Source organism: Pyrgilauda ruficollis, unplaced genomic scaffold, assembly GCF_017590135.1.
Source record: "Pyrgilauda ruficollis isolate IOZ18807 unplaced genomic scaffold, ASM1759013v1 scaffold7, whole genome shotgun sequence".
Classification (NCBI taxonomy): Eukaryota; Metazoa; Chordata; class Aves; order Passeriformes; family Passeridae; genus Pyrgilauda; species Pyrgilauda ruficollis.
In genome coordinates, this window is record NW_024528821.1 from 8,480,858 (window position 1) to 8,507,335 (window position 26,478).

The following is a 26,478-nucleotide window of genomic DNA, read 5'->3' on the forward strand; positions in this document are numbered from 1 at the left end:
TTTTATTTTAAACACTGCTAATCTGATCAAGGTTTCCATTGTAAGCGTTATTTTCTCTGCGGGATGCCTCATCTTAGTTTTGAAAAGACTGGAGCTGGTGGATACTCTTCTGTTAAATACCCTGCCTTTGTTAGGCAGGTGAGCAGAGGAACTCGCTTTAGCGACTGCTTAGTTATGCTAACGCTGTCCCCAAAATTATAAGTAGATAAACTCAAGAGAGTGATTAGAGCCTAATTACCAGGACAAAACTATTATTGTGCTGACTGATCTAAATATAATCGTACGTGGAACTATTCAGCATGAGCAATGTGCTTAGCATTACACAATAAAGTGAAAAAAACCCAGGCGTCACAAATGGCATATCTGGTTACTTCAAGAATTCTGTACTGCTTGTATGGATCGCTTCAGGTTGATATAGTCCTCATGCAGGGAGAAAAAAGGAAGCCCACAAACGCTCATTTAACCCGGAGCACGCTGGGCAGAAGCAGAGAGCGATTCTGGAGACCGCTCCCGAGCTGCCATCGGTGCCAGCCCTGGCCGCTGAGCGCGCCTGCAGTTCCCGAGATAAGGCACCCGGCACCCGTGAGGGCACCCGTGCGTTTATCTGCCGAGCCACGGCTCCCTGCGGCATCGCCTCGGCGGGGCACTTCGGGGAGGCCCAGCTTTGCCTCGGCCGGACGGTCACGTCCGACTACTGCAGGGTTGCACCAGCAGAGCCCCGGGCCTGCGTGCGGCCGGGCGCGTCCCGCGGGCTGGCCCCGTGTCCGAGCGGCCGCTCCTTTTTAGGCCGCGCCGGGCCTCGCCGCCGATCCCATCCGGCCCGCCCCGCGCATGCGCCGCACCTTGTTTACCCCGCTCGGCGCGGCGCTGCCGCGGGCGGCCGGCAGGTGTCGCCCCACGCCCAGGAGAGCGGGCCCCGCTGGGCGGCCGCCAGGTGGCGCCTGCGCCCTCCATTCGCCCGCGAGCCGCCGAGCAGCGAACACCCCAAACAATCCCCAGCGCCGCCGCCAAATTAAATAACCCCGACCCGCCCGCGCCCCGCGCCCCCTCCGCGCCCACAGCCCGGCACCGACCGGGACGGGCGCGCAGCCGGCGAGCCGCGCCGGGGATACGGGAGCGGAGCTGCGCGCCGGGGCCTCCTCGCTGCCTACGCCGACACTGGGCAAGGTAAGTTAGAAAATGGCGGCGAAGCTTCTGGAAGTTTGGCGGGGGGACACGGGATCGCGGTGCGCCGCGGCGATGAGAGGCCGGGCCGGGGCCCGCGGCCCCCGGGCCCGCACGGGGCGCCAGGCCGGCTGGCCGCGGGGACTGCGCGCAGCCAAGATGGAGGACGGCGGGGCCGAGCCGCGAAAACACTCCAGCCCCCCGCTTCCCCACCCCCCGTTCCCGGCGCGCCGCGGCGGGGAGGGGGGAGGCGAGCGGAGCGCGAGTGAGAGAGCGAGAGGGCGCCGAAAGCGGCCCCCCTGCCCGCCCCGGCCCCCTTCCTCCTCCCCAGAGCCGGCCGCGGGCAGGCCGGGCCCGGCGCTCGGCGAGCTAAAATGGAGAACCGCCTTCTCCTCCTCCTCCTCCTCCCCCCTTCTGCCGAGCCGAGCAGGGGCTGCCGGCAAGATGGAGGACTCGGGCATTGTGTGCGTGGGGTGTGTGTGCGGGCGAGCCGGGCCGGGCCGAGCCGCTCGGGTGGGCAAGCGAGGGTAATGGGGTCGGGGCCGGAGCCGCGCTCGGGGGGAGCGCTGGGCCGCGCAGAGAAAATGGTGGGGCGGCTGCCTGTGCCCCGGGGTCGAATGTCGGGGGAGGCCGCGGGCAGGGGACTCGCACCCCTGACAGCGCTCTCTTCCCCCTGCTCCCCGCTGCCCAGTAGCCGAGTTCTTCCTTCCAGCCCGCTCCCGGCGGGTTCCCTGCGCAGGGAAGTGCCGAGGGATCAGGGTTTGTCTCCTCAGACTCTCTTCCCAGAGCTGGGGAACTCTGGCCGCCCTTCCCCGTGATTGCACAGGAGGGCTGGCGGAAGCGGGGCTCCCTCGGCCCAAGTGAGGACGTAGGTAGAGACTGACCTGCACCTTCCCCCCCGCCTCCATTCGCTGCCCCCCCGCCCCGGCGCCCAGCACGGCGAAGGCCTTTGTGGGTCGAGTTTTCCCCTCCGAGTGACTTTGGCCGAGCTCCTCGGCTGCTGTCCGCTAAGAGGAAGAGTTGTGGCAGTTTCCGTTCGGCTTCCTTTATTTTTTTTTTTTTTTTTTGTAAAGAAAGGGCGCTTGCCAACTTGTGCCGGGGACGCCCGATGCCGGGAGCCGCGTGTTGCTGGAACCCCGCTGGGCTCTCGCCGGCCCCGGTGGGGGAGGGCGGCAGGAGGAGGAGGAGGAGGAAGGAGAATGCTTCTTACTGGGGGGTTTTGGCGCCACTTTTGTTTTAGATAGTGCTCCTCTGCCCCCTCCTCCTCGGCACGCACTGAACTGAGCTGAACCCTGCCCAGGTAGGAAACGAGAGCTTTCCTGGTGTTTCTGTTTTCTGGGCGCTTATTTTCGCTACGCGGATTAAAAAAAAATAATATATATATACATACATATGTAGATATACCTGTGTATATATAGTTGCTGCGGTTAGGGACGGAGGGACAGAGGAGAGGGGCCGCAGATGGCTGGGCTTGGGAGGCCCTGTTTTCCGGGAATTGCTCTCCCTGCCCGAGCGCATCCCTTGGTGCTGGGCGTGCTGGCCTTGGGGGCCCGCACCGCTGTGCTCCCGGCCGCGCTGCCTCCATGCCTTCCTCTCTTCTGGTAACGTTGTATAATCCGTCTACTCCGTGCAAATCCGGGACCCACCGACCTCAATTTTTTCCCCTCTTTCCTCGCCCCCGCGAGCGGGTGTGGAAGCGATCGGGCCCCTCTGTCGCTGCTTTTATTTATTTATTATACTGCCCGGGCCCGGCTCTCCTTTCTTGTGTTCCCACGGGATGCGGCGTTAGGAGGTGACACAAAGTTTCGATCACCGCCGAGTCCCGTGTTCTAGTTACTGAGGGGCAGTGGGAAGTTGGCTGTTTAGCTTGGTGTTGGATTTTTTTGTTGTTGTTTTTTGTTTGTTTGGGGCTTTTTTCCGTCTGTTTTATTTTTTTATTACTTTTTGGCAGCCCGTGTAGCGCTGCTGCCCCCCCCGCCTGCCCTGCCCGCGCTCGAAAGCTCTCCCTTCCCGTGCGCTCCCCGAGCCACACCCTGGCGTGTCCGGTCTCCCGAGGCGCCTGAGCCGCCGCTGTGACCCCGCGTTTTCGCTGCGCGCCCCGGGGCCGCCGCCCGGCGGGCTGCGGGGGGGCCGTGCCGGCGCCGCCGCGCCTCGGGCCGCGCCCGCCGCCCATTGGCCACCGCCGCGCGGGAGGCGGCCGCTTCCTCCGGGCCCGGCCGGGCCCCTCCGCTCGGGCTCCGCTCCGCATCCCGCTTGCACGGCTCGGCGGGCTGCTGGAAGGGAACCGGAGGAAAACGCCTTTTGGATCGCTTCTCTGGAAGCCGTTGCACGACGCTTTCGTGCTCTCTGGGAATTTTGTTGAATCCTGTTTTAAATGACCAAGAATGAGAGTTCCTGGCGTTTCTTACAGCGAGGTGTTGTTCTGCAAGCAGAAGTCTCCCTGTTAACCCTTGGCAGTTCCGTCTCGATTTGTGATTGATTACTTCTTTCTCGTTTGTAGTGCTTGGCCATTCGAAACAACTTTTCCGTTTTTTTCATAGTCTCTTTTCTTTAAATCAGTAGTCTATTTATTGTTATTCCTGGAGTATTTATCTGGTGTTGAACTCTCCCAAGACTTATCCGTGTGCAGGCTGGCTGATTGTATGGAGAGAAATAAATACCACGAGTGATTGTGCAATTGACCATCATTAATCTCTGTCATCTTGGTGTCACTTGTTCATTATCCTCAACTCATAATTTTGTGGATCTGTCTTCGTGGTGACCAGTCACTAACTCAGTACCACAGATCTGGTATAGGGCTCTTTATTGGGTAACATAGTTTGTTTTCTTTTATGGCATGATAACAGTTTCATTGCTGAATGAAACAGGGTGTGAGAAATGCCTTGTTTTTAGCATCAACATGAATATTTTCTGCTGCTGAAAGCCCTAGAGGTGAACGGGCTGGAATCCCTACACTGTTCTGACTAAAAAAAACAATCTTTGAAGTTATACAAAGGAGAAAAATATTAATTGAATCCCATCTCTGACAAATAGGTCTTGCTGTGTAACTCATATGGCTCATGTTGGTCCTTCTTGACAAAACCAGAGACATTTCATTGTGTTGTCTACAGGTGGGCTGTAGACACAAACCTGTGTCACGAAACCCCAAATTTCTGTTGCTGTTGTTTGTATTTAGTTAGTTGTGGTAAACTTAAAGTTGCCTGTTGTATAAGCTTAAATTCAACCAACCAAAAAACCCACAGGCATGGATCTGGGAGATAGGAGAGACTTCAATTTTTCTGTGATACTTCCTAGCCTTCAGATAACTTCCGAGTTATGTACTTGGGCCAGAGTTATGCTTTTGAGCTTTTTCATACATTTGGAATTTCAACAAGATAATGCTGAATAAAGGCAATAACCAATGTAAGGATTTGTTAAACTTGTATTTAAGAAGTTAAAGTAAAGTTTATGTACAGCTCTCATCTTTCAGATACAAAGTCTTGATGTTTTGCAACTGAAAACAAATTAATTTGAGTTGGTTTAAATAAAGGATCCTGTGATATTTGAATATATGTTAAAAAAATGGGTTCTGTGAAATGACAAAAAATTGCTATTTTGTAGCTTATTAAAATACTTAGTTAAAAATGCATTATGTGACTTGAATAGCATTCATTTTATAAACTGGAGTATTCAGTTAGCTGGCTGGTAATGTTTTTCAAATTCCATAAATATATCACATTTGAACTTTACGTGTTCAAGTCTTTCAACATTTGGAATGAAATAATTTCCACTTGGAAGGAGTGTAAATAGAATTGTCAGTTAAATACTCTAGGTTTATTTCGTCTCAGTATAACTTACCAATAGCAACTGAATTATAAAAAATAAAGTAATGTAGACAGCTTCTCTTGAATATTACATGCTACTGCAGTCTCCTGTAGAAAATAGCTGCAGGCAACAAACCACTTGAAAGTTCCTGCTCTTGGTGGTGGGAGCAACTGTGTTAGACTTAGTTAAGTCATGAAGTTATGTTGGCACATCAAAGCTTTATGAACTTTTTAAAATTAGATTGCTCTTTGTCACTTATGGCTCAAATTTAGAATGATTCCAGAATCCTCGTTTGTCATTTTCATTTGTGGTCTTACTGTCTCAGTGTTTTGCTGCAGGCAAATATTTTAGGAGAGATGAGCTTTTCTGAGACTTGTGTGCCAGTAAAAACAGGTTGTATGTTTTACAGAAACCTGAAATACTTCAGTTGCTTATTTCACCAAATGAATCCCAGAAAATAAGCAAATATTTCTGCTTGTTACTTGTGCTTGTTGATTGTGGTACTGGAATTCTCTGTTTTGTCAGATGAGACAAGGTTTTCAGCTTAGTGTGATCTCTGCCTACAGTGGCCATTCCTTCTCTAATTCGGAAGTTTAGGAGAATATTGTAGGTGTGAATTTCCAGAATGGTACTGTTGGGTTTTGGTGGTGGATGTTGGTTTGTTTGTTTGTTTCCTCCTTTTCCCTCTTTTTTTGATGTGTGTAATTAAGAAAACATACTGGAAAGAGGAATATGTTGTCGATTTGGTCTCTGTCAGTGAGATGTGAGAATTTCCAAGAGCATCATCTGGTTCAGTACTTGTTTTGTCATGGAAAGAAGTGATTGATAGCAGCCATCAACATACCAGTTTAATACTATTAAATAAAAGCTTTGCTCTCTTTCTCAGTATCACTTAAAACATTCATATTCTGAAAACTTCATCTTATATGAGGATCACTGACTAAGAAGAAGAGAGTGATAATCTAGTCCTTGGGAAACAGGTGAGCGGGAAATTGGAGTTTTAGGTTGGAAAAAAGCTTGCACACAGCAAATATATGGAGGGATGGAAAGAGCTCTTTTTCATGTGCATCACAAAAACTTAAATGGTGACATAGCCTGTACCTGTGGTTTGGATTCAGTGCCGTCCAGCGTTTTAGGTGAACTCACCTTTAAACTCAAAGGCGAGGTAAAAATGGGAATTCCTCAATAGTTCCTGGGGGATTGGCACGGGCAGTCGTGCGGTGCGGGCCGCTCTGGGTCTCCTTTTGCCTCCTGCCCGTCCCGTGCTGCGGGCTCGGCACAGAGGCGGAGCGGAGTGGGGCTGCGGGCGGGTGAGACGCCTGGCTCGGAGCGGGAGCCCCTCCCGGCGGGACGGGGCGCGGGGCGGGCCGAGCTCCCGCTTGGGGCGCGCCGGGCTGCAGCGACCGCCCCCGGTCCCCAGGGGGCGCCCCGGCGGCGGGGCCGCGGCTGCGCGGGCGGGGGGCGGCAGCGGCGCCTCGGCAGGGTCACACTGCGGAACTGCAGCTCCTGCGCGGAGTCTAGTCGGCCTGAAAGACTGCTTTGAAGAGTAAACCAGTTAAGCTGTTCCATTCAGTGAGCAGGTTTCGTGTTTGAAGATTAGTACAGTGACTTCAGTTGGCTTTTTATATTAGGAAAAAAATCTGCTTTCAAAAAGTTCGTTGTGTCTTTGTAGTTTAAGGGTAAGCCTTAAACTGATGTGACTTTTGACAAGGTCATGTATTTACTCAAGAGTGCTATAGCAAAAACACATTTTGAGAGTACAGGGTTAAAATTGTAGTTTTAATCCTATGTTGTTTTAACTAGAATTTATTTTCCTTAAATATTCTCATCTTGAAGTTTATAAAAATATGGTAAAGTTGGAAATTAATTTTTTGTGAGGATAAATACAAAGGGAAATCTCTGAAGGTGACCTTCATTTAGATCATCACAGAAAATTGTAGGAGTGGTGTTGGTTTGAAGTTGGGAAGCTTGGATTAAGAAAAATGTTTCAGTGTTCAGGGGGTATCAGCACATGAACTGTGTTTTTTTTCTTGATCCTGTCAGTTTGATGGGTAAGATTACTGAGACTAGACCGGAATCCTAGATTTGATGGGTTATGCCATTCCATTCTTTCACAGAATACTCAATCAGTTTTTAGTATCTCTGTATTTCCAAGTTTTCCAGTTTAGTTGTAATAGATCTGTGGGATCTTAGGTAGAAAAGAGGATAAGGGAAACCTTTCACAAACGTTTTCTGAGATCTGGCACCCAATTTTGGAGATAGGAATGTGGGAAAATTTGATCCCCCAGGGTACCCCTGTGGCTTTCATGTGGCACCTGGCTTTTCCTAGCCTTTAATGGCTGCAGATTTGCATGGAGGAGCCCAGGACTGGTCTCTGTTTAATCTTGTTTATGCCAGTTTGAGTCAGAAATGAAGGACATGTAGGACTATATTTGTGTGCAGCTACTTCTTGTGTTATTGTGGCTTCAGAGGAAAAATAAATTAGTTGTCTCATAGCTGCTTTGTATATACTTCATTGTTGTCTATTCTGCACATTTTCTGATTGTGTAGCTAGCTATGATTTCTGCCTTTGGAAGGCTTATTTTTGTAAAAAAATATGATCAGAAGAGGGAGTAGATGTAAGAAGATTGGCATATATAGCAGGGTAGTTTGTGATCTGTGATTGAGAAGCTGATCACAATACCTACCCAAAAAAGTATCTGAGAACATGTGTTGGTTGGTTTTGGGTTTTTTTGTGAAATTTTTTTTTGGTAGATAGGTGAGTGGTTTTTTTTCTTATGGCTCCAAATTTAATGCCTTATTAGTCCTGCTCTTACAACCTTTTATGCATTTTACTTTTCTATGCTTTATTTCAGTAAACATTAGTTATTATATTAGAGCAAGGGAATATATGTGACACTGGAAATAATTTTGTTTTCTGCAGCAGTTTTTTGTTACTGCTTCTGTATAGCTCTAGAGAGGAAAGTATTTTTACGTCTGTTCCCATTGTTCAAGGGTTGATAGAACAAGCTGATGACTTCTGCTTGTGTTTTGAAAAAGGTCTCAGATGGTGCCTGTTGCCATATAATGGATCTCTCTGCAGTGGTTTAGATTGGTAAGAATTATAGCTGAAATTTCAGGCTTTCCTATTAATAAAATAATGAATCTGAATGTACTGCCATTTTGAAAAAGACAAAACATTTCTGAAACTACTGACTATTTTAAAAAGTAACAACTTAGGTATGCATATTTTATTTAGTTGTGGTTGCATTCCAAATTTGGCTTTGGAGTTGCTGCAAAGGTTTGGTGAGATGCTGCTTAGCTTGTGGGCTGTGGGTGAGTGAGCTGTGGGTGATGTGCAGGACAGCTGACCCTACCTGCAGGCTCCCCTCAGGTTTCTCCCTGCTCCAGTGGTCCCTCAGTCCCAGCGAGTGCAGGCACCATGGGAACACTCCTGGGATGCTTCCTGGGAGGGTGTGTGTTGTACTTCCTGTGGTCACATAGCAAAGATGACTTTATGCAGTTATTTTCCTATTGCTTAGGCAATTGACTGGAAATAGATGGGCATTGTTGCTGGGGAGGTAATGTTGCAGTTCTTGGTTATGGCTGAATTGCAGTTTTGTACTGAACATAGGAATTCAGCCTCAGTTTCAAGACCTTCCTTGCACCGTCATATCTGGACAAAATAAAATTGACTTCTACCTTGTTTACAAATAAAAATAAGCTGTTCAAGCTAAGGCTTTTTAAGTCTTTCATGCTATTACCTGTTATTCCTTTATTCTTTCATGTAAAACTTCTGGTTCATCCCTTAATCAACTGAAAATTTGGATCATATCAAGTCTTAGTAAGCAGATAATAAGCAAGTGATATAATCGGGGTTTTTTTTTTTTGGTCAGAGTGTAATCTTCCAGCAAGGAGAGTTCATTATAAGTAGAGTTTGTGTGGTTTAGGGGTGTGAATATTGGAGGTCTGTATTTTTTCGTCTGTTACTTTTATTAATGTGCTGTGGGAAATTGAATGTATAGATTACCAGAGTTACAGAAATCCCCAATGTAAGTCATAAATGTGAAGAACACAGCTTCATAATTAATGCGTGCATTTGAGGTGTCTGGTTTTCAATTTAAAGGTGACTGACTGACAGGAGTCCTGGAATAAGACATTTTTTATAATTATAGATGTAGTGGTGAACTAATTTAATTTGTGTAAGATGGCGATGCATCCTGACCACTGGCCGTTTCACTTCTGATTTTCTTAGAAACAGGGGACTGATTCTTATGATGATCTTTCCAAGGAAAGAAACTGGGAAGGTTTGATCAAGCCTTTTTTTTCAAAGCAAGATTGACCAGTGGCTGCAGTCTATATATCATGTGGCAGAACTGTGCTTGTGGCAGGGAAATAGAGAGGAGAACTGATATATTTTTTGATTGAGGGTAAAGAATACCATTTAAATATATTTGAAAAGGAAAGACTATCATATTAATTTTAAGATTAATAACATGAGAATTTGTAAAATCTGTCTGGTTTGTACTATTTAGGGATGGGAACAGTATTCTTGCAGGAGAGTTCCAGTTTGGTGTGTGGCTATATACTATTTTTATTGTTTCTTATGTACCTGTTTGGACAACAGCGTCCAAAATACTTTCTTTTAACACCACATGAAATAAAGCTTTGTGTAATGAATGCAGTTGCTTCCTGGAAGTAATGCCACAATGAAAAAATTGTGTTCTTGGTCACAGAATTGCTTAGGTGGGAAAGGACCCCTGGAGGTCTGATCCAGCTTTCTCCTTAAATCTTGTCCTGTAAGGCCACTTGTCAAGTTTTTAATGTCTCAGAGGATGAAGTTTCCACAATCTCTCTGACAATCTATTAGGCTGTTCCTATTGGAAACTCCTTCTTTATTTCAGATTTTAAAGTTATCTTAAATTCCTTGAGAAGATTCTTGTTTTTCACCCCCCCAGTACACGTTTAGAAAGTATCCCTTGACGTTGGGAGGCTTGGAACTATAATGTCCTGATTTAGAGCTGATTATGGTTTTTTGTTGGGAATTTTAGAAAAAGAGACAGGTAAATGGCTACTGAATGACTTTTTGGTACCTACTTTTCCCTCTTGTTCCATGTGCTGTGTTTATCCTTCTTCTGTCTGTGCTCAAGCTTCACTTACTGTGTCTGACAAAGTCTTGCAAATAAAGCTTCCTTTCCTAAGCATTTACCTGTTCACTTAAGTGCCATTCATACACTAATCAAAATGATTCTTCTTGCAGTTTTCATATTTAAGCAGTGATACTTTTATTTCTTCTCATAAGTATTATTTCTAGAGATCTACTGTTCATTTGAATCTATGGTAACCAGAAAGGAAAGCTGCACAAGTATCTCTCTTGGATCTGTGGTATAGGTCTATTGTTACTTGCCTAATAAACAATTGGCTAAAGAAAAGGTGAAACTGGCTTTTGCATGTTGATTTACCAAACATAGAAATGGTTTAACAAGGCAAATGCTTCAATAACAATGGAAAATGTTTGGGTTTTCTTCCCTACTCAATTACATTTATTTTCAATATTCTGCGTTTAAGCTGTTCGTGTTTTATTGAGTGTGCTTCCATTCAACTAGTTTTGATAAGTTCTGTTTACAGAACTGATACATATTAGTATTTGATTAATTTCAATTAAAAGGTATTGCTGATGCAGTGACATGTATACTGTATTACCACTATGCTATGAAACAAATCAGATTTTGTACGCCGATGAGCTGTCGCTTGACAGTTGAAATATAATAAAAAAATCAGCTTTTAGGAATTTTATTTGTCTTGCTGCATTGCATTGTCTCTGTTATACTGCTCAATTTCTATTTGGCAATACAGGGATTTTATTAAAGTTAGCTTAGAGCCCCAGAGCAGTACTTAGTGCTAAACAGAAATTTTCAAAGGTGGCAAGACAGATCGTTTATATCAATACGATATAAAAATGTCAAAAACATTTTTGGACACTTTAAGTTCAATAGCATTGGGTAGAAGAAAATACAGAAAGTCATCCTCTTCATGTACAGTAGGTTACTCATTAAGATTCTTCCTATTCACCCCCAAATGCAGTAACAATCTCTGTAAAATTGAATTCTCAAGGGTTTTCCTTTTTGTGCCAAGAGGCTGTAAACTGCAAAGCATACCTTGCATTCAAAACTGGTTAGAGAAGTTTTGTTTACAAGAGAGGATTTATGCATTCTTGCATAAGCCTACAAATGGGTTTAGTCTTCCCCTATCTCCAGTGAAGGAAAGCATGGAAAAATTCAAATGGTTCTTCTGGATGCAAGATTGACTCAATGTTCCTGGGAACTTGGGGATTTAAGAAATTTACTGAAGTTTTTCAGTTCCTTTAAGCATTATTTGTTAGTGTATAAGGAATTGAGCATCCTAGGAGATGAAATGGGATTATTATGATAAATGAAAATGTAGCAAGAAAGATAGGAAAGGTAGGAATATGGAAGAAAATGAGAATGAATACTAGAGCCATTCAGAAGTACCTTGTGTGTCCAGCTCTGTCATCTTCTCTTTTTTATTTTTGTCATGGAATATGTTGGCATTGAGTTATTAGATACATACAGTGTAAGTAAATGTTTTAATGTTAAAACTTAATCTTAGAGTACATTGCCAGATGTGGAAATCTGCAAATGTTTGTTTCGAAAGTTTAATTTTTGAATTCCTAACTATCAAACATTAAAGGCTTTTTGAATGGGATTTGGAAGGGAGAACTCCAACTGGCAATCCATTGAAAAGCTTTTGCTATGAGGGTAGTTTGTGGAGAGACTAGTTACTTCACTGATGTGAAGGAACAGAATTGAACAGTGTTGTAACTAAGTAATTTTTCAACATGACTTCACCTGCAGAGTTTCCTCTCTCATTCATAGTGTTCTTCCTTCCATACTTGTTCACTTCAAGCTCCTGAAGATGAGCCTTCCCATTCACAGGGCAGTTCCATGAGTAGGTGGTGCTGCTAGGGTGGTTCTGTTTCTGTGTCCTGATCACATGCTCTGTTGTTAGCCTTGTGCCTGTGTTTCATGACCACTTGAGCCCTACAGGTGAACTGGTTTAAGGAGCTAAGCTCTGAAGAAAAGTATTTTTCTGTGGGTTAAATTCCTGTGAAGTCAAATGTGTGTTGCTTCTGCATGAAAGAGGATATTGGAGCTTTTGGCCAGTAAGAATAGAGAAATACTCAGTATTTCAGTAGTTGAAGTGTTTTATCAGTTACCCTGTCCAACAGTAGTAGCAATGTCTTCTGTTACTGTAGAGCAAGGAGGAGGAAACTTTATTCCTGCTGTCATCTACTTTTCTACCTGGTCTTACTCATAAAAACCATCAGGCTGGCATGCCAATTCCAAAAGTAGTCCTCTAATCTCTGCAGTGATCTCCATTTTATCTTTTTTTTTTCTTCCCCTGAAATGTTGCAAAGTCTGTCACAGATCAATTAGAGCTCCACAAGGAAATTCAGGACTGTGGTTGATTTACATTAATTTATGCAGGCAGGAAGGCGATGTACATTTTTCTCTGGTTTCAGTCTGTGTGCTGGTTAAAGTTATGCAGGTGTTACTGGGAATGAGATGGAAGGGGTAAGAGAAGATTTTAAGAACAGTTACAGAAGATTTTTCTTGCAGCTTTGGCTTGGTTAATCAGATGCTGTTGTAAAAACCCTGCTAGACCTCCTTCTTCAGCTGGATGCTTACCAGCCTGCTGTGGTTAGATCTTATTATGAGCCTTTGCACTCTTGAGTTTTCTGTGGTTCCTGGAAGCTGCAGTGCCAGTTCTATACATGAGGTCTGGCTTTGGCCCATTTACAGAGTGTGGACCATGCTATGCAATGATCTGAAGTCCCATCCCTCCTAGCTTTGGAGATTTTTGGGGCATCCTGAGGCTACAGGTCTTATCTCTAAGAGTACCTGATAATTGAATCAGACATACCCTTTTTTAATCTTATAAACTATTAATATTGTCCTTCAGAGATATTGAGAAATGCCTGAACATGCGAAGTGCCTCTCCTCTTTACCTCACTTCTGGCACAATTTAGACAATTTTGTTTTCTTCCCCTCTTGGAAGAAAGCTTGTAGAGTGTTTTTTGCAACATAGGATCCTAGCTAAGAAGGTACTGGCTTTCTTTACATGTTTGGGAAGAGCTTTGCTCTTGAATGATCAGAAGCTATTACATTGTGATTCATTGCCTAATTCCTCACCATTTTAGATTTTAAATCTGGGAAAACTAGTCTGCTCTAGACAGAGCTGTGATGTATTGAAAATAAAATTCAATAAGAAAATCAAACTGACACCTACATTGTTGGCTGATTTTGCGTTGTGAAGTTGTAGTCTGGTCAGGAATACTAGGCAACAGGAAAGTCATATTTACAAGATGTTTGGAGTTCTGCAGATCATTTCAGGTTGTACAGAGGATTATAGGGATGTGGGTTGTTCAGCATGCCTTTATATAAGCTGTGTTGGAACAGGAGTTTCTTTTTTGGTGTTGGAATTTGTAGCAGGCAGTGGGCATTGGTTCTCCCCAGTTTTGCAGGTGCTCCTTAGAAGGACTGTTGTGAATATAGCTGCAATTGCCTGAGCTCTGTTTCTCCTTACTGCTGTTGAAATGTTTCTGTGGGACTTCCCTGCTTGGAAGCATGCCAGAATGAGTGTGTGGGAAGACTTAATACCGGCTACTTACATAGCATTTTGTATGTTCAAACTCTTCTGCAAATATTAACTGATCTTTATTTAACATTTGAGCCTAATTTCTGTTAGTATAAGTCAATAACAGGCAGTTATGACCCCTATTTTTTTGATGTCAAAATATCAAAATACTGTAACTAGAACAGTAAGAATAATCTTTATCATCTCATTAACATACCGTTTTTTTGTCACTGTGCCCTTCTGGTTTCATGTGGAGTAGAATAAAGTTACGAATGGAGTGCAGTGCTACTCTTCAGGAGGTCTCTGCATTGTAGCATGCTGACTGTGGGAAGGAATCACATTGTGTTCATTTTGTGTGTGGTATTTCAAGCTTTTCCGTGTTGTTTTTTGTTTCTGCAATATTAAGGTTTATTTCTTTCCAGTCTGGGGAGCTGTAGCATATTCATAACAAGTAATGCTGTGAGAATAATGTTCATTCTGAGCTTGCTGCTTAAGAGATGTCATTTCATCTAAAATGTATAGTTAGGTTGAAAATTCTTGTACAAGTTACTAAGGTTTACCCTACTTATGTTAAGGCATTGTAAATGCCAGTTTTCAGTTAAGTGGTATTTATTAAATGGAGCTGCTATGACAATTCATTAAGCTCTTAGCGTTTTAATTACTGTACGGTTCTTGCAGCACCAAACCTAAAGCAGATGGGGATGTTTGTATTAGGGTCCCACATTTTACTTTGAAAATTACTGTCACATTGTTTTTTGTTGATGCTGTTGATCAACTCTAAATTCCCTATACTTCCCTACTGTGTTGTAGGAAAGTATTTTGCTGCAGCAGTTTATAAAAGTATCAGCATATGGATTTCAAAGAGATTTTTAATTGATAAAAATGTCCCTTCTGAGTGGCAGTTTTTGCAGACAGTTTGTTTTACATTATATTAGCCAGATTTTCTACTACTTCTTTTCATTTTGAAGAAATAATAAAATTGTTTTCTTCATGTAATTTACAACTGTAGTTTGACTGAAATGATAAATGTGTGTCTTTACAATTTGGATTGGATATGTTTTCGTGTTAAGCATCCTTTTAAAATGTGACCTCAGTTCTGGCTTAAGTGTTAAGATTTTATCATTCCAGCTTTTGCTTTGCAAGTTAAACGTGAAAGAGGTTTATACAGTGAATTGCATGCTGGAAACAGTGTGGATTAATAGGAGGAAGTATTGAGGTCAGGGTCTGTACTATAGGTGTGGTAGTGTGCTAAACCAGCTCATTTTCTGCACCACAGCTGGCCTGGATACGCTTCCATTGTATTGGGTTCCATCTTTGAGACACTCAATGAAAGTGGTGGATTGGGTTTATTGGTCTTAAACTTTTAACAGAGAATTCTAAGTGAAATTCCCTAAATTAGTGTAAATGTTCTTTTCATTTGTTTTCATTTGTAATAGCATTATTTGTAGAAGCTACACAGATCAATGAAGAAAATAATTAGAATTAGAACTAGTTCTCATTACATACTCTTGGAATATTGAACTACTCAGTGGTGAGTGCTGTCTGTGTTGGAATAAAGCTCCTCCTGGCTTTGCATGGATGAATGGTAGAGTCTGATCATATCTGATGTGTTGAAGTAATGGTAATGGATTAGAGAACCTAGATGAGACCACTCTAGTTTGTACTTGGTAAAATGAGCTAGTGGTTCATTTTTCTGCAGGAATGAAACAATTTTCTGTTTCTGTCACATCTCTGCTGCTTTCATTGCCATTTTATGTAGGCTTTAGGCAAAGGCAATCAACTGTTGGCTTATCAGAACGTGGAATTTATTCAGACAGCACAAACCAGAGTGAGTTAAGAATTTTCATTACTGTGGGGAAAAACAGCATGTGGGACCAGGCTTTTTTGTTTCATAGCTGGCTAGGTAACACTTGGTACAGGCACTTGGGTGTTGTACTAAATATTCCTCATAGTGCCGTAGCCAGAGAGAGTAGGCTGGATTTGGAGCAGTGTGTGGCAACTTCTAAAGCAGTTGTAGCTACCAGAACAGTACAGACATCTATGTTTGCTTTTGATGGAATTGGATAGTTGATTATGTCTGCCATAGTGTCTCACTGACTTTCAAAAGAGCTGTTTTGCACCAGCCACAGGACTCTTTTGTTGAGCCAGCTCAGCTTATTAAACTGTTGGAAAGCTGATTAATTTGAAAAGAAATTAATAGATTGTTGCTCAACAAAGAGGATGACAAATGCCCTTGACTATGAAGTATGGCCAGAAGTAAATGCAAGAAGGGGGTAGTGGGACAGCTATTTTTCCAGTAGCAACCCATCTATTTTATTGTATTATCAAACAACTATGATAATTGTTTGTTGTTTCATTCATTATTTAGCAAAAAAGAGGATAGTTAATGCAATCTCTTAGTTGATAAGTGTAAGGAATAACAGAATAAAATTTGAAATTACTAGAATTTGGCCAAGTTGTTTCTGTTGAATGGCTTCCTTTTCTACAGGCCAGTGACAAGTTGAGAAGGTGTAGAAAAGGCAAAGATTGTGAAATAGGGGGAGGTAAGTGGGAATGGTGGAAATGCTTAAGTTGTAGAATGCATTTTGTGTAACATGTTTTATATTCTAAGTGTTCAATAATAATGGTGTAAAACCTTTCAACTGCTGGAGGGGCATGATGGTTTAAAATGTATATTCAATTCTTAGATTTGGTAGTTTCTGTACAAAATACTTAACAATGGCATTTAGAGTTGAATATTGGACTTGTTTGTCACAGTATCACAGAACATAGTCAAGAGTCTTGGAAACATGGGATATCTGTGTTACTTCTATTTAAGTGGTTCTCTGGAGCCACTAATCTGGGAATATATTATAGTCCAAATGAAATGGAGGAGGATTCTTCACGTGTTTTGGGGAACCTGTAAATGGCTGAATTAATCAGTTAGATATCAAACTGTATAAGCTGCATGTTGCTGTAAAATCACTGCTGTTTTGGACGTCATACAAAACCTTAATTATTGCAATTGTCACATTCTGAAATAGTATCTTGTAGCGAATCAGAAGTTTTTATCTTCTCTGGTAATAAACAACAAACAAAAAAGGTTACTTAAAAACTGTATTTCACCAGTGTTGTTACTAAATCCTCAAGTCTTGAGAAAGTGATGCTGAGGAATGTCTATCTATGGATATACATGGAATGAGTTCAAAAGGAGAGCAAAATGGGTTGTTTATGTTAAGAGAAATAGAGTTGTTGAAAGTGGTAAGAAAACACTGGTTTAGACTATTTTGATGATATAGTATAATGATAAATCAGCCTTGAAGAAAATTCAGACTTGTGGCAGTAAGGAGTGTCTTTAAGGAAAATGTAGTTTGGCTTATACTACAGTATTTTGATTTGTTTTACTGGACAAATAAGATGTTTACTTTTGGAGATACTTTGTCCTACTATATAAGTTAAGGTTTCTAGTTTAAAAATACTATTGTATTTTTATTCTTTAGTGACTTTTGAAGCTGTGTCTTTTCTTACTTCATCTGCACTCTTGACATTCTTTCCTCCAAAGCACAAAATTCAACTGGTGCTACGTAAAGGAAGGGTTTCCATTGTAATACTGCTTTTAGTACTGCTTCAGACTGTTTTTTAAATTATAAGATAATTAACTATCATATTTAGTGCCCACCTCTTGTACATAAGGCCTGGCAGCACTCTTAAGTGTCAGTGAATCAAAACTGCCACACCTACGTGTTAGGACGATGCTGATTTATTCTTCCTATGCTGACTTGTTCTTCCTGTTTGTAAAATCAACCTGTAATCCACCATGTGTAATGATGGATCACATATCTTCTGTCCAGAACAGATCTGGTTAATGCAGAATTGCAGAAATGTAGTTGTGGGCCTCAGTCTAAGGGCCATCAAGGTTCTGTGAGTGTGTGATCTGGTGGAGTGTGTGACTTGTCCAAGTATAAACACTTGTGGTAACACTGTCGAAGGACTCCTGGGTGTGCTTCTGTGTCTTGTTGGCACAGAAGGCAGATGTTCATGGAGAAACCTGGAAGATGGTGTGACTTAAGTGTCATGCTGCAGTTTTTGACTGTCTTGTAAATTAATCTGTGTTTAGACTCTTTGGTAGCTTAATTTTGGAGCGAGATGGTTTTTGTTCAGAAAATGCCGTGCAGTAGCTTGGAACGGGCTGGGTTATTGTTCCTCTGGGTGCTGGTGCTTGTGGACTGTGCATGTTGACACTACAGGTGGGCATACCTGTTGTGTGCTCTGTGTCCTTGTATTGCATCATGGGGTACAAAATGAAATTCATAAGTTGTGTTATTGTTGAACTTCCTAATAACTCTGAAGTATTACTAGACTACTAAACTCCTCTTCATTGAGAGCTTAATTAAAGACAAAAGATACTACAGAAAACCTCAATTTTACTTAATAAGTACTAATTTCACTTAATAAGTACTGAATTATATGGTAGGCAAATGCAGTCCATTTCATAATGGCAGAAGATTAATCTTCTGGTCATAATTTGGTAGCAGTTACTTTCCTGGAGTAATTCTTTAACCATGTCATTTTAATTTTTTCCTCCTGCTCTCTCATTCCTGCCTCCAGATATTTAGATTTATGATTAGCATCTGTCATTTAACACTGTTAACTCCTCTGTCTTCTGGAATTCTCTGCAAGACATGATAGTGATGCCCTTTTAAATTGCATTAAATTTTTTTTTCTTGCATTGATGTTTGCTAATTCATCTTGTGAGGTAAATGGTCTTTGGAGTAACAAGTAGGAAGGGGGAGTTGTCAGTAATGGAGACATAGGCTAATGGGTCCACATCAACCACTGACAAGGCATAAGAAACTCTACCAGGACCTTTTAAAAAGTCTCCCAAACCAGAGGAAGTGGAAGGGGCACCCTGGAGTTTTAGGGACCTGTTCATTGCCATGGAAGTAGACTTGATCACTTAATACCAGTTAGGGCAAAAGGCTGGAAAAGGAGAAAGAAAATATTTTCCCTGATTTGGTCACTCACAATTCTTTAGCAAGATGTGCAGTTTGCTGTGCAGTGTTACAAAGGCTTTTTAAAATTATTTTTAAATAAAACCATTTTCAGGCTTCTATAGATAAGCCTACCTGTAAGATTGTGAAGGCCCACAATCTTCTTAGTCGTGAATTCAAGTTCATAAAGCAGTCCTTGAACTTCAGTTTCATTTTGTTCTTGTATATATTGATGGAGAGAGTAAAAAGCAAACACTTATAAAGCAACAGCTTTAGTTGAAATTATTCTTTACTTTGCAGTGAGAAGTACGGGATTGTAGTTACGAATAAATGTTTGTAAGAAATTTTCTGCTCATAACATTCCCTTTTTTTTTTTTTTTTTAAAGTGCATACTGATTCTAATCTAATGTGTAACAACAATGTGTGCTACATAAATGGGGCTGTGAAAACCCAAGCTGAGGAAAGTGATTGTTGGAGGTCACAAATGAACAGGCAAGCAGGTGGATTGCTGAGCTCTTGAGGGAAGTGGGGTTTGTTAGGGTTAAATCAGATGGGCACTGCAGCTCTTGCAAATCTAATGGCAGAATTTAAAAGGAAGGTGTGAGCTTTGGTGGTCTTGCTCTTTCCTTTATATGATTTTAGTGATGGAAGCTTGAAACTGAGGTGAGCTATAACTCACTCAGTTGTTTAACTTTGGGGTAGCCTAAAACCCCTACGCGGACTGACCGCAGTGGAGAGTCATGCAGCTCCTTGTGCTTTGGCCAGCCATGTTTAAGTTTGTTCAATATACCTGCTTAAAGGTCTGTTGTGAAACTCACATCCTGCTAAAAAATCCTCCAATTTCTTGGAAATTGGTCAGTAGCATTTATACTGCAGTGGTGTACAGCTGTGGAGGAAAAAAAATTGCGTGCATTGGGTGCTTAGTGCTTTTTCACATAATGTGAGATTCAGGAGGTAGCCAATAGAAGATTCCATAGTATTTTTCACAATTTTGTGCCTTAAATCTAAAAAAAAAAAAATTCTTGTCTTAGAGCATTTATTGAGAACACCTCTGTCAATCTTTTGGCTTTTTCAGGGAGCAGTACAAGATTCCCTTGTCTGAAGGGTAGCTGTTAGATTAACAGCCTGTTTTAAGGACTAAACTTTATAGTTAAAAAGCTGCCTTTAAAAAAGATAATGGTTACGTATTTGCAAATATTTATGGGGGACAAAATTTTTGAATTTATACACTTCCTCCAAGTGGATTTCACTGAACATCATTCTCTTTGTGGCATTAGAACCACCAATGAATCAGCTGGTGAGTTACTGCCTGGGTTTGTAATTGGACTGCCCATATTCCGTGTGTTTGTAGGATTTTTAATTTGGGAATTGCAGAAGCCTTCCAGGAGTTCATAGCAGTTGTCACAGGTTAAAATGAGACTTAAAATTTTTGGGAGAATGCCTGGTTCTTGATTTTCTTCTGATCAGTAAGAGATCATAAAGGAGCCTCTGCTACAAGGATGGATAAATAGGGATGCAAGTGTGAGTGCTGTCTATATGCTAATGTTCAAGAAGGTTTTGAAGAACTAGATATCATCTGTTACAATGTCTTTTTTTCTTGCTCCTCACATGAAAATACAGTCAGCACGGAAGCAGCCATAGCAAAAAAAATTGTCTACTATAAAACGGCTGAGGGAGGATCAGAAGGATGAATACTTTTTCTTCCAGGTTTATAGTTTTGTTTGGGGTTTTTGTGTTCATTTTTTTTTTCTGGTTTCAGACTGTTTCATTGGAGCACAGATAACCTGTGTCTGCTGTCACTTATAAAAGTTTGTGAGAGGTTTGTTTCACATGACTGGAAAATAATAAATTATAATTGTATCAATTTTTCTTTAAATACTGCTCTTCATAAGTAATTTTGTCTGTATTAAAAATACTCAAATATCAATATTTCCTGTGAAAGAGGAGAATTTTGCCAGCTGTGGCTCAACACAGAAGGTTTTTAGTAAGTTCTCTCCATTCATGACAAAATGCTTGTGTATCCCTCCTTTACTGTGACTGAGGGGACTGGAATACTGCAGTAGTGCTGGCTTGGTATTTGTGCCTTTGAGCTGAGGAGGGTAACCAAGTCATGTGGTGGCTCACTTTGTGTTCTCTCCCTGGCAGTGGGGGGGCATTGCTACCTGAGTGTGCCTCCGTGGTATTGATGCTGCTTCAATCAACCACAAGCAGTTTCAAGAGAACATCTTGAAGACATATTGTTTCCTTGGGGATTTACTGCATTTGCAACATCACACCTCTGATCCTTCTGCTTACAGAATATGATTATCAGCCATTAGGGCTGAATATTTAAACATGGTCACTACAAAGTGTTTCTCTTCTCATCTCTGATTTTTTTTTCTTTTTGCTTGTTTGTCATTAAAGATCTCTCTGCAGTCTGGTTAGTTTTTGTGGACTTTTTCCATGTGGTGTTTCTCCTGTATTCATTGTTCCAGTATGGATGTCTACTTTTTAGTCTTGCTGACAGACATGCTGATAGATTTTTACAAAATGAATTTCTATACAGAATGCATTTTCTTTATTTTCCTGAGGAAGATAAAAAGTCTTTCTTTTTTTGTAGTCATCAGTTAATCTGTGGATGCTTTATATTGTTTCTCCCCCCTAACCCCCTGTTAGCCTTGTGTGCTCCAGAAAACCAAAAAAAATCACATAAAAATGTTTAGGTTTTGCCATCATGTTGCCTATATGAGAACTGCTGAGAAGTAGTATGTCATTGCACATTAGAGACTGTGTGATCTAGAAAACATTAAATGGTATTTTTACCTGGACAGTTTAAAAATTTTTTTTTGGTTGGCTTTTGTTTGTTCCAGCACACCATATGGTCATACTTAGTTTACATTATGTTATTGTGCAGGAGATGTGCATGTTTTAAACCATGTAATTTATTAGTAAATAATAAATAAGATTTATTTAGTGTGTAATTTTCATGTAGACTTGGGGAATGGTAAGTATTAAAACGTGTATTTTATCTTTTAGTTTCAGAATAGGGAATTGTCACAGTGCATGTACCCTGATGTGTTAATTGGTGAGAGATGTGGTTTAAATAGGCAGCCAGAGCACTTCTTTGTCTTCTCTCCCCTGCAAATATTAGCTGCCATTGTGAACAAGAACATTGTTTTGGTAAAGGGGAAACATTTAATAGCATAATTTTATGCCAGTGCTCGAGGGTTGTACATACTGCAGTCCAGCAAGTACTCGGAGGTTCCTTGAGCTGGAAATTGCTGCATGTGTTGCTCCAAGGTTGTACCTCGTGTGTGAAGTGAAATGCTTGATGACGTACAGTGAATTGCTTGATGAGTTTTCTTCAGAGTTATTGGAGGACATGAAAATATTTTGGTGTCTGCTTCTGGAAATAGTGTTGGACAATTGTTTTTGTCCACCTCTGCAAATCCATGTTTTTCCTTCTGTTTAAATTAAGGGTATTAATTATTGGTAAAGTCAGATTGTTGATATTGTTAAAATTCTCAATTTATGCTATGCAGTGCTTAACATATCAGTCAAAACAACTTTAATTTTCTCCATTAAATGTTCTTTTGGGGGGCTTTAGGGGACTGTGTTTGATGTTCTAAAATGTGTATATTCAGGTTGGGCTGTAATACAGAATTAAATACAGAAATACTGCAATGTAAAGAATGATTAAATTTTCCTTGCTGCAGAATGTATCCTGGTAGTCTGTAATCATTATACAATTATTTTGCTTGGAAGGAAGAGATGTGTATAGTACAGAGAGTCCAGAGGACATTCTGTTAGGCCTAAAAGGGTAAGGTATCCTTTGTGGATTGGATTTTTTTGTAGTCATAAAATGCCAGAATTATTTGCTTAATTATGTCCTAGGTGTTAAGAGTTTTATGCATTTGTTTGTGAGAAAGCTGTGTGAACAACATTTTTGATGGAGTACTATTTTTAGGTATTGCTACAGGAGTGAAAAGGCTTATTTAGAGCTTGTCACTGGTGGTATGTTTACTGTGTGCAAATTCAATACTAATATTTGATATCTAAATTTTAACACTTGCTATGCTGTCTTTTTTTTTATTAACATACATGGATGTTAATTGGAGTTAATTGCCTTGGAGACCTATGCAGATTTCTGTAAATTGAACGATATCTCTGGGTCTTGTGAAAGCTTTTTAGCTTTTTTCTTTTCTCAGATGGTGTTTGTGTGCTGTGATTTTCTTTTGCTGTTGAACAGCTGTGACTTTCCCATTCTCATGCTTTAGTCTTTCAACTACTCCAGCTGTGTCCTTAGACCTTTCCTTACACATAAGTTAAGTTCAGGAGGAGCTAATTGCTGCTTGTTTGGGGCCATCATTCGTCTTCCCTGACCTTTTTAGAGGTTCGGTGCTGCTGTCTGGCTCCCTCTCTGCTGGGCTGCTGTTCTTACCTTTGTTCCTTCCCTGCAGCTAGGACTTGCACAAGAGGAATTTTACTACTTTGTGGCCTAGCAGGTCTATCTTGCTATGAACAGCTGCAAGAAGTGCTTACATACCTTTCTGGTGGTTTTTTCCTTCTGCCTTGTTTTCTTAGTGTACTGTGTATTATAGTAGGATCTGCAGTTCTGGGGTAGTTTTGCACTTAGCATATGAAGTCTTAAGTTAATTCACATAGTAATAAAATTTATGTTCTGTAATTAATTTTTTTGGCAGGCATCTGTTTCACAGTAATGAATTGGTAGCAGTTCCTGAAATGTCTGTTGACTGTCTAGAGAATTGTAGGAAAGTTGGCATTTAAAAATGTTTCTCATAACTGAAAGAAGTGGGCAGCTTTGTCTTAACCCATCTTTTCTCAGAAAAAGTTCAAAAACTTCCAACTGAAATCTCTCTATCTAAATTTTAAAAACCAGCATGTTGTTTTTCTCTTGGTCTCTGAATTTAAGGGATAGTCACTTTCCCTTAATCTTGAAAACACCCTGAAATAAAAAATCATATATCAAGGATATAAATAGTAGTTGTGTTTCTTAAAAAAAAAAACACCAAAACAAAAACAAACAAAAAAACCAAACAAAAAAAAAAAGAAGGGGAAAAAACCCCCCAAAAACAAACAAACAAAAAACCAAACAAATAAAAAAAACCCCACAAAAAACACCAAACATAAAATCTGCCAAATAAAAGCCCAGTTTAACATCGTGTTATGTATTACCACTATTGTTTGCAACTTAACAGCAGTTGAAAGCTGTGTCTCTGATTGTAGGTTCACTTTAGGTTGCTTGCAAGACTAAATTTGTAGCATTTAATGATCTAGAATTTTCATACCCTAGGGCAAGATTATAGTAAGTGGAGGTCAAGCTGAACAACCGCCAGACCTGATTTACACTCGGATAAAAATGTTCTTGTCTAACAATTAGATTGAATGATATTACCTCTTCTTAACTTCTGCTGGAAATTGTTTTATACTGTTTCAAGACCAAGGCAGTCAGATGCCAAGAAAGCATCCTATGCACGGAATATTAGTCTTGCCTTTCAAGGTCATGGAATCACAGAGGATTCCAGGTATATGTATCAATGGCCCCTGGCACGTGTATTGTGGGTGATAGGAAACTTACTGCAAACATAATGTGATTTTAATACATAAACTCTTCTTAATGTTATGTCCATGTGAAAACAACAGTCAATGATAATGAAATACGGAGGAAAATCTTGGAAAGATGTAACTTTTGGTTATTGATCCTTGAGTCTTCCCAGCCATACCTGCTAAGTGTCATTCAATAAGGTTTATACAGTTACTTCTCCAGAGCACTTGATTTTCTAGTAACTGGTGTTTTGACACTTGTGTAATAGATCCTGATCAAAACAATGAGAGTTTTTAAATATATGTTAGGTGAGCAATTAAACCATACCCTGAAACATTAAAAGTGATTACGTTTAGTTGATGTGGGCAACCTAAAAGAGAGATGGTAAATACATTTCAGTTGGAGCATTGTGTTACTGTAACTAAACATTATGTGTAGCTACTTTGTCAGGTGATACTAACTTCCAGTGGAATGCCTGTATAGAAATTCCATTTCAGTTGAAACAAGATATTATACTTGTAATCCTGATTAGTGGTACAACAACATGAGAATCCTATACTGCTGATTTATTGCCACAGCAGTTCTGAACCGTGACTTTTTGAGTAAGAACACAAAGTTGGCAGTTTGCATTAGTAATGTAAAGAGATTGCTGTAGTGTAATAGTAGAACAAGCTTATTGTTCATCCAGTGTTTTTGAAATTGGTGCCTGGGGCATTAAAATGATGACTTGAAAAAATTTGCTACTTGATGATACTGAAGCATACTAGGTTATTTTCTGTATAAAGGTATTTAAATGTGCATGAGTCCTAATCCAGTTACCTAATTTTAAATATCTTCCCTTTTCCCATAATGTATAGCCCAACCATGTGATGACAAACTGCGTGTAATTATGTTTTGTAAGCAAATCATGGTTTCAGGAGCTGTGAACTTGTAAGTAGTAAATGATTTTGCAGAATCTTACCTAGTTAAAAAGTTATTTGCCATTAGGTGTTATGATTTGATGTAACAGTCCTGAGTGGTGATCACAGATTTCTGGTAGAAGTAATTGGAGAACCAAATCTGTTAGACATGAGTAAGAGCAGAGCCTGCTGAGTCCAGCACAGGAGTAATAAATAATTATATAATTGATGGTAACTAAGTCAAAGAAATACTGCTCTTGAGTAAGTATCTAGGAGAACTGAATAACTTAATATGAGGGATTTAACAAGATTTAAATTCTATTTCAGAAAATTAAATATGTGTTTAGAGAAAATGTATTGACTTATTTCAGCATTGCATCAGTGCACAACATAAAATGGAGTAGAAAGATCAAAGCACTCTGCAAGAGATATTGTCTATTTTAAATAATCCCTCTTCTGTCCACCTGTTCAAAATACTTGGAATTATAATTTACTGAGAAATGTCAGAGAATGACAATTGAAAAACTACATGTAACAGTATGTTGTGTTCTCAGTTGCTGAGTTACCTGATTTTTCTTAGTATACCTGAGTTACCTGAGTTTTCTGATTTGAGTGGGGAAGTGGGGGGCAGGTATTTGGTACAAAACAGAGAAACTTATGCTAGGAGTAGGAACGCAGTTAATTGCAAAACTGCAGCAACTGTTGGGGAAGACATGGTGAGAGATACAGCACTTGCATTCTGGCCATTTTTATTTTAATAATTAGAAGTAATTGCAAACTGATAAGGCAAATATTATCATAAACTGAAAACCACAAGAGGATGACACAGTTCAAATAATACATTAAAAGCAGAAACTATGGTGAATAAAGTATCTTTCCATGCAGTTGCTGGACAACTGTAGATTTGTTAGTTGTCCTAACTTTCTCTGTGGTAGTTGACTTTTCCATCCCTCTGGATGGCAGAGGTTACCTCCCGTGCTATGAGAGTCAGCAGGATGGGATTTCTCAGCTCTTCAGTCTTCTCTGTTTGCAAGTTCAGAATATTAGCTTTAATTGTCACTGCAGATGAGTTGCCATTAATAGATCTGACTGTACGCCAGAGAATACAAAATGGTTTCATTAGTTTTTTTGAGTTGGGTTGGTGGTGGTTTTTTTGGTTTTTTTTTTTCCTTCTCCAGTGAAATGGTAATTATCAATGTAGTAAGGTTCTCTCCCCCGCCCCCCCAAGCTCCTCCCCAATAGCATCCTGTTAAGAGTCCTAGGAAAGGTTGGTCAGCAGTAACTGTGTCTGAATTTGCCACAAGAAATGATTATGAAACTGCTGTACAAGCTAAGCTGTAGCTGATGTAAATTCAGTCAACACTGCAATGTAACCTTATTTTATCGTTTTTACATACTTACTGACTAACTTATAGCAAGCAGAGGTGGTTTTTTGTATGCCCTATGGTGAAGGAGCTGG

At 40.9% G+C, this 26,478-nt stretch overlaps 2 protein-coding genes across 6 annotated transcripts in view; both read left to right on the plus strand.

Annotated features, from left to right (window-relative positions):
- The first annotated feature begins 372 nt into the window (after positions 1-372).
- Positions 373-26,478, plus strand: part of STAG2 (stromal antigen 2) — a 74,272-nt gene continuing 48,166 nt past the window's right edge. The window contains exons 1-2 of one of the 5 annotated variants that reach the window (XM_041485442.1): positions 379-1,167; positions 2,238-2,464. The gene's annotated coding sequence lies outside the window, so the exon portion shown is untranslated. Of the gene's footprint in view, positions 1,168-2,237; positions 2,465-26,478 lie in introns of all 5 variants that reach the window. The other 4 variants (XM_041485446.1, XM_041485444.1, XM_041485445.1 and 1 more) reach the window with 4 other exon arrangements.
- On the plus strand, positions 1,178-3,304 carry LOC121363266 (collagen alpha-1(III) chain-like). Its single transcript, XM_041485447.1, has 2 exons — positions 1,178-1,628; positions 3,116-3,304. The coding sequence occupies exons 1-2, from the start codon at positions 1,180-1,182 to the stop codon at positions 3,225-3,227; spliced, it is 561 nt and encodes a 186-aa protein (XP_041341381.1). The 5' UTR covers positions 1,178-1,179; the 3' UTR covers positions 3,228-3,304.

Coding starts and splice junctions, on each gene's coding strand:
- LOC121363266 (XM_041485447.1), top strand. CDS start 1,180: ATGGCGGCGAAGCTTCTGGAAGTTTGGCGGGGGGACACGGGATCGCGG. Junction 1,629..3,115: donor ATGGAGGACTCGGGCATTGT/GTGCGTGGGGTG, acceptor ACTTTTTGGCAG/CCCGTGTAGCGCTGCTGCCC.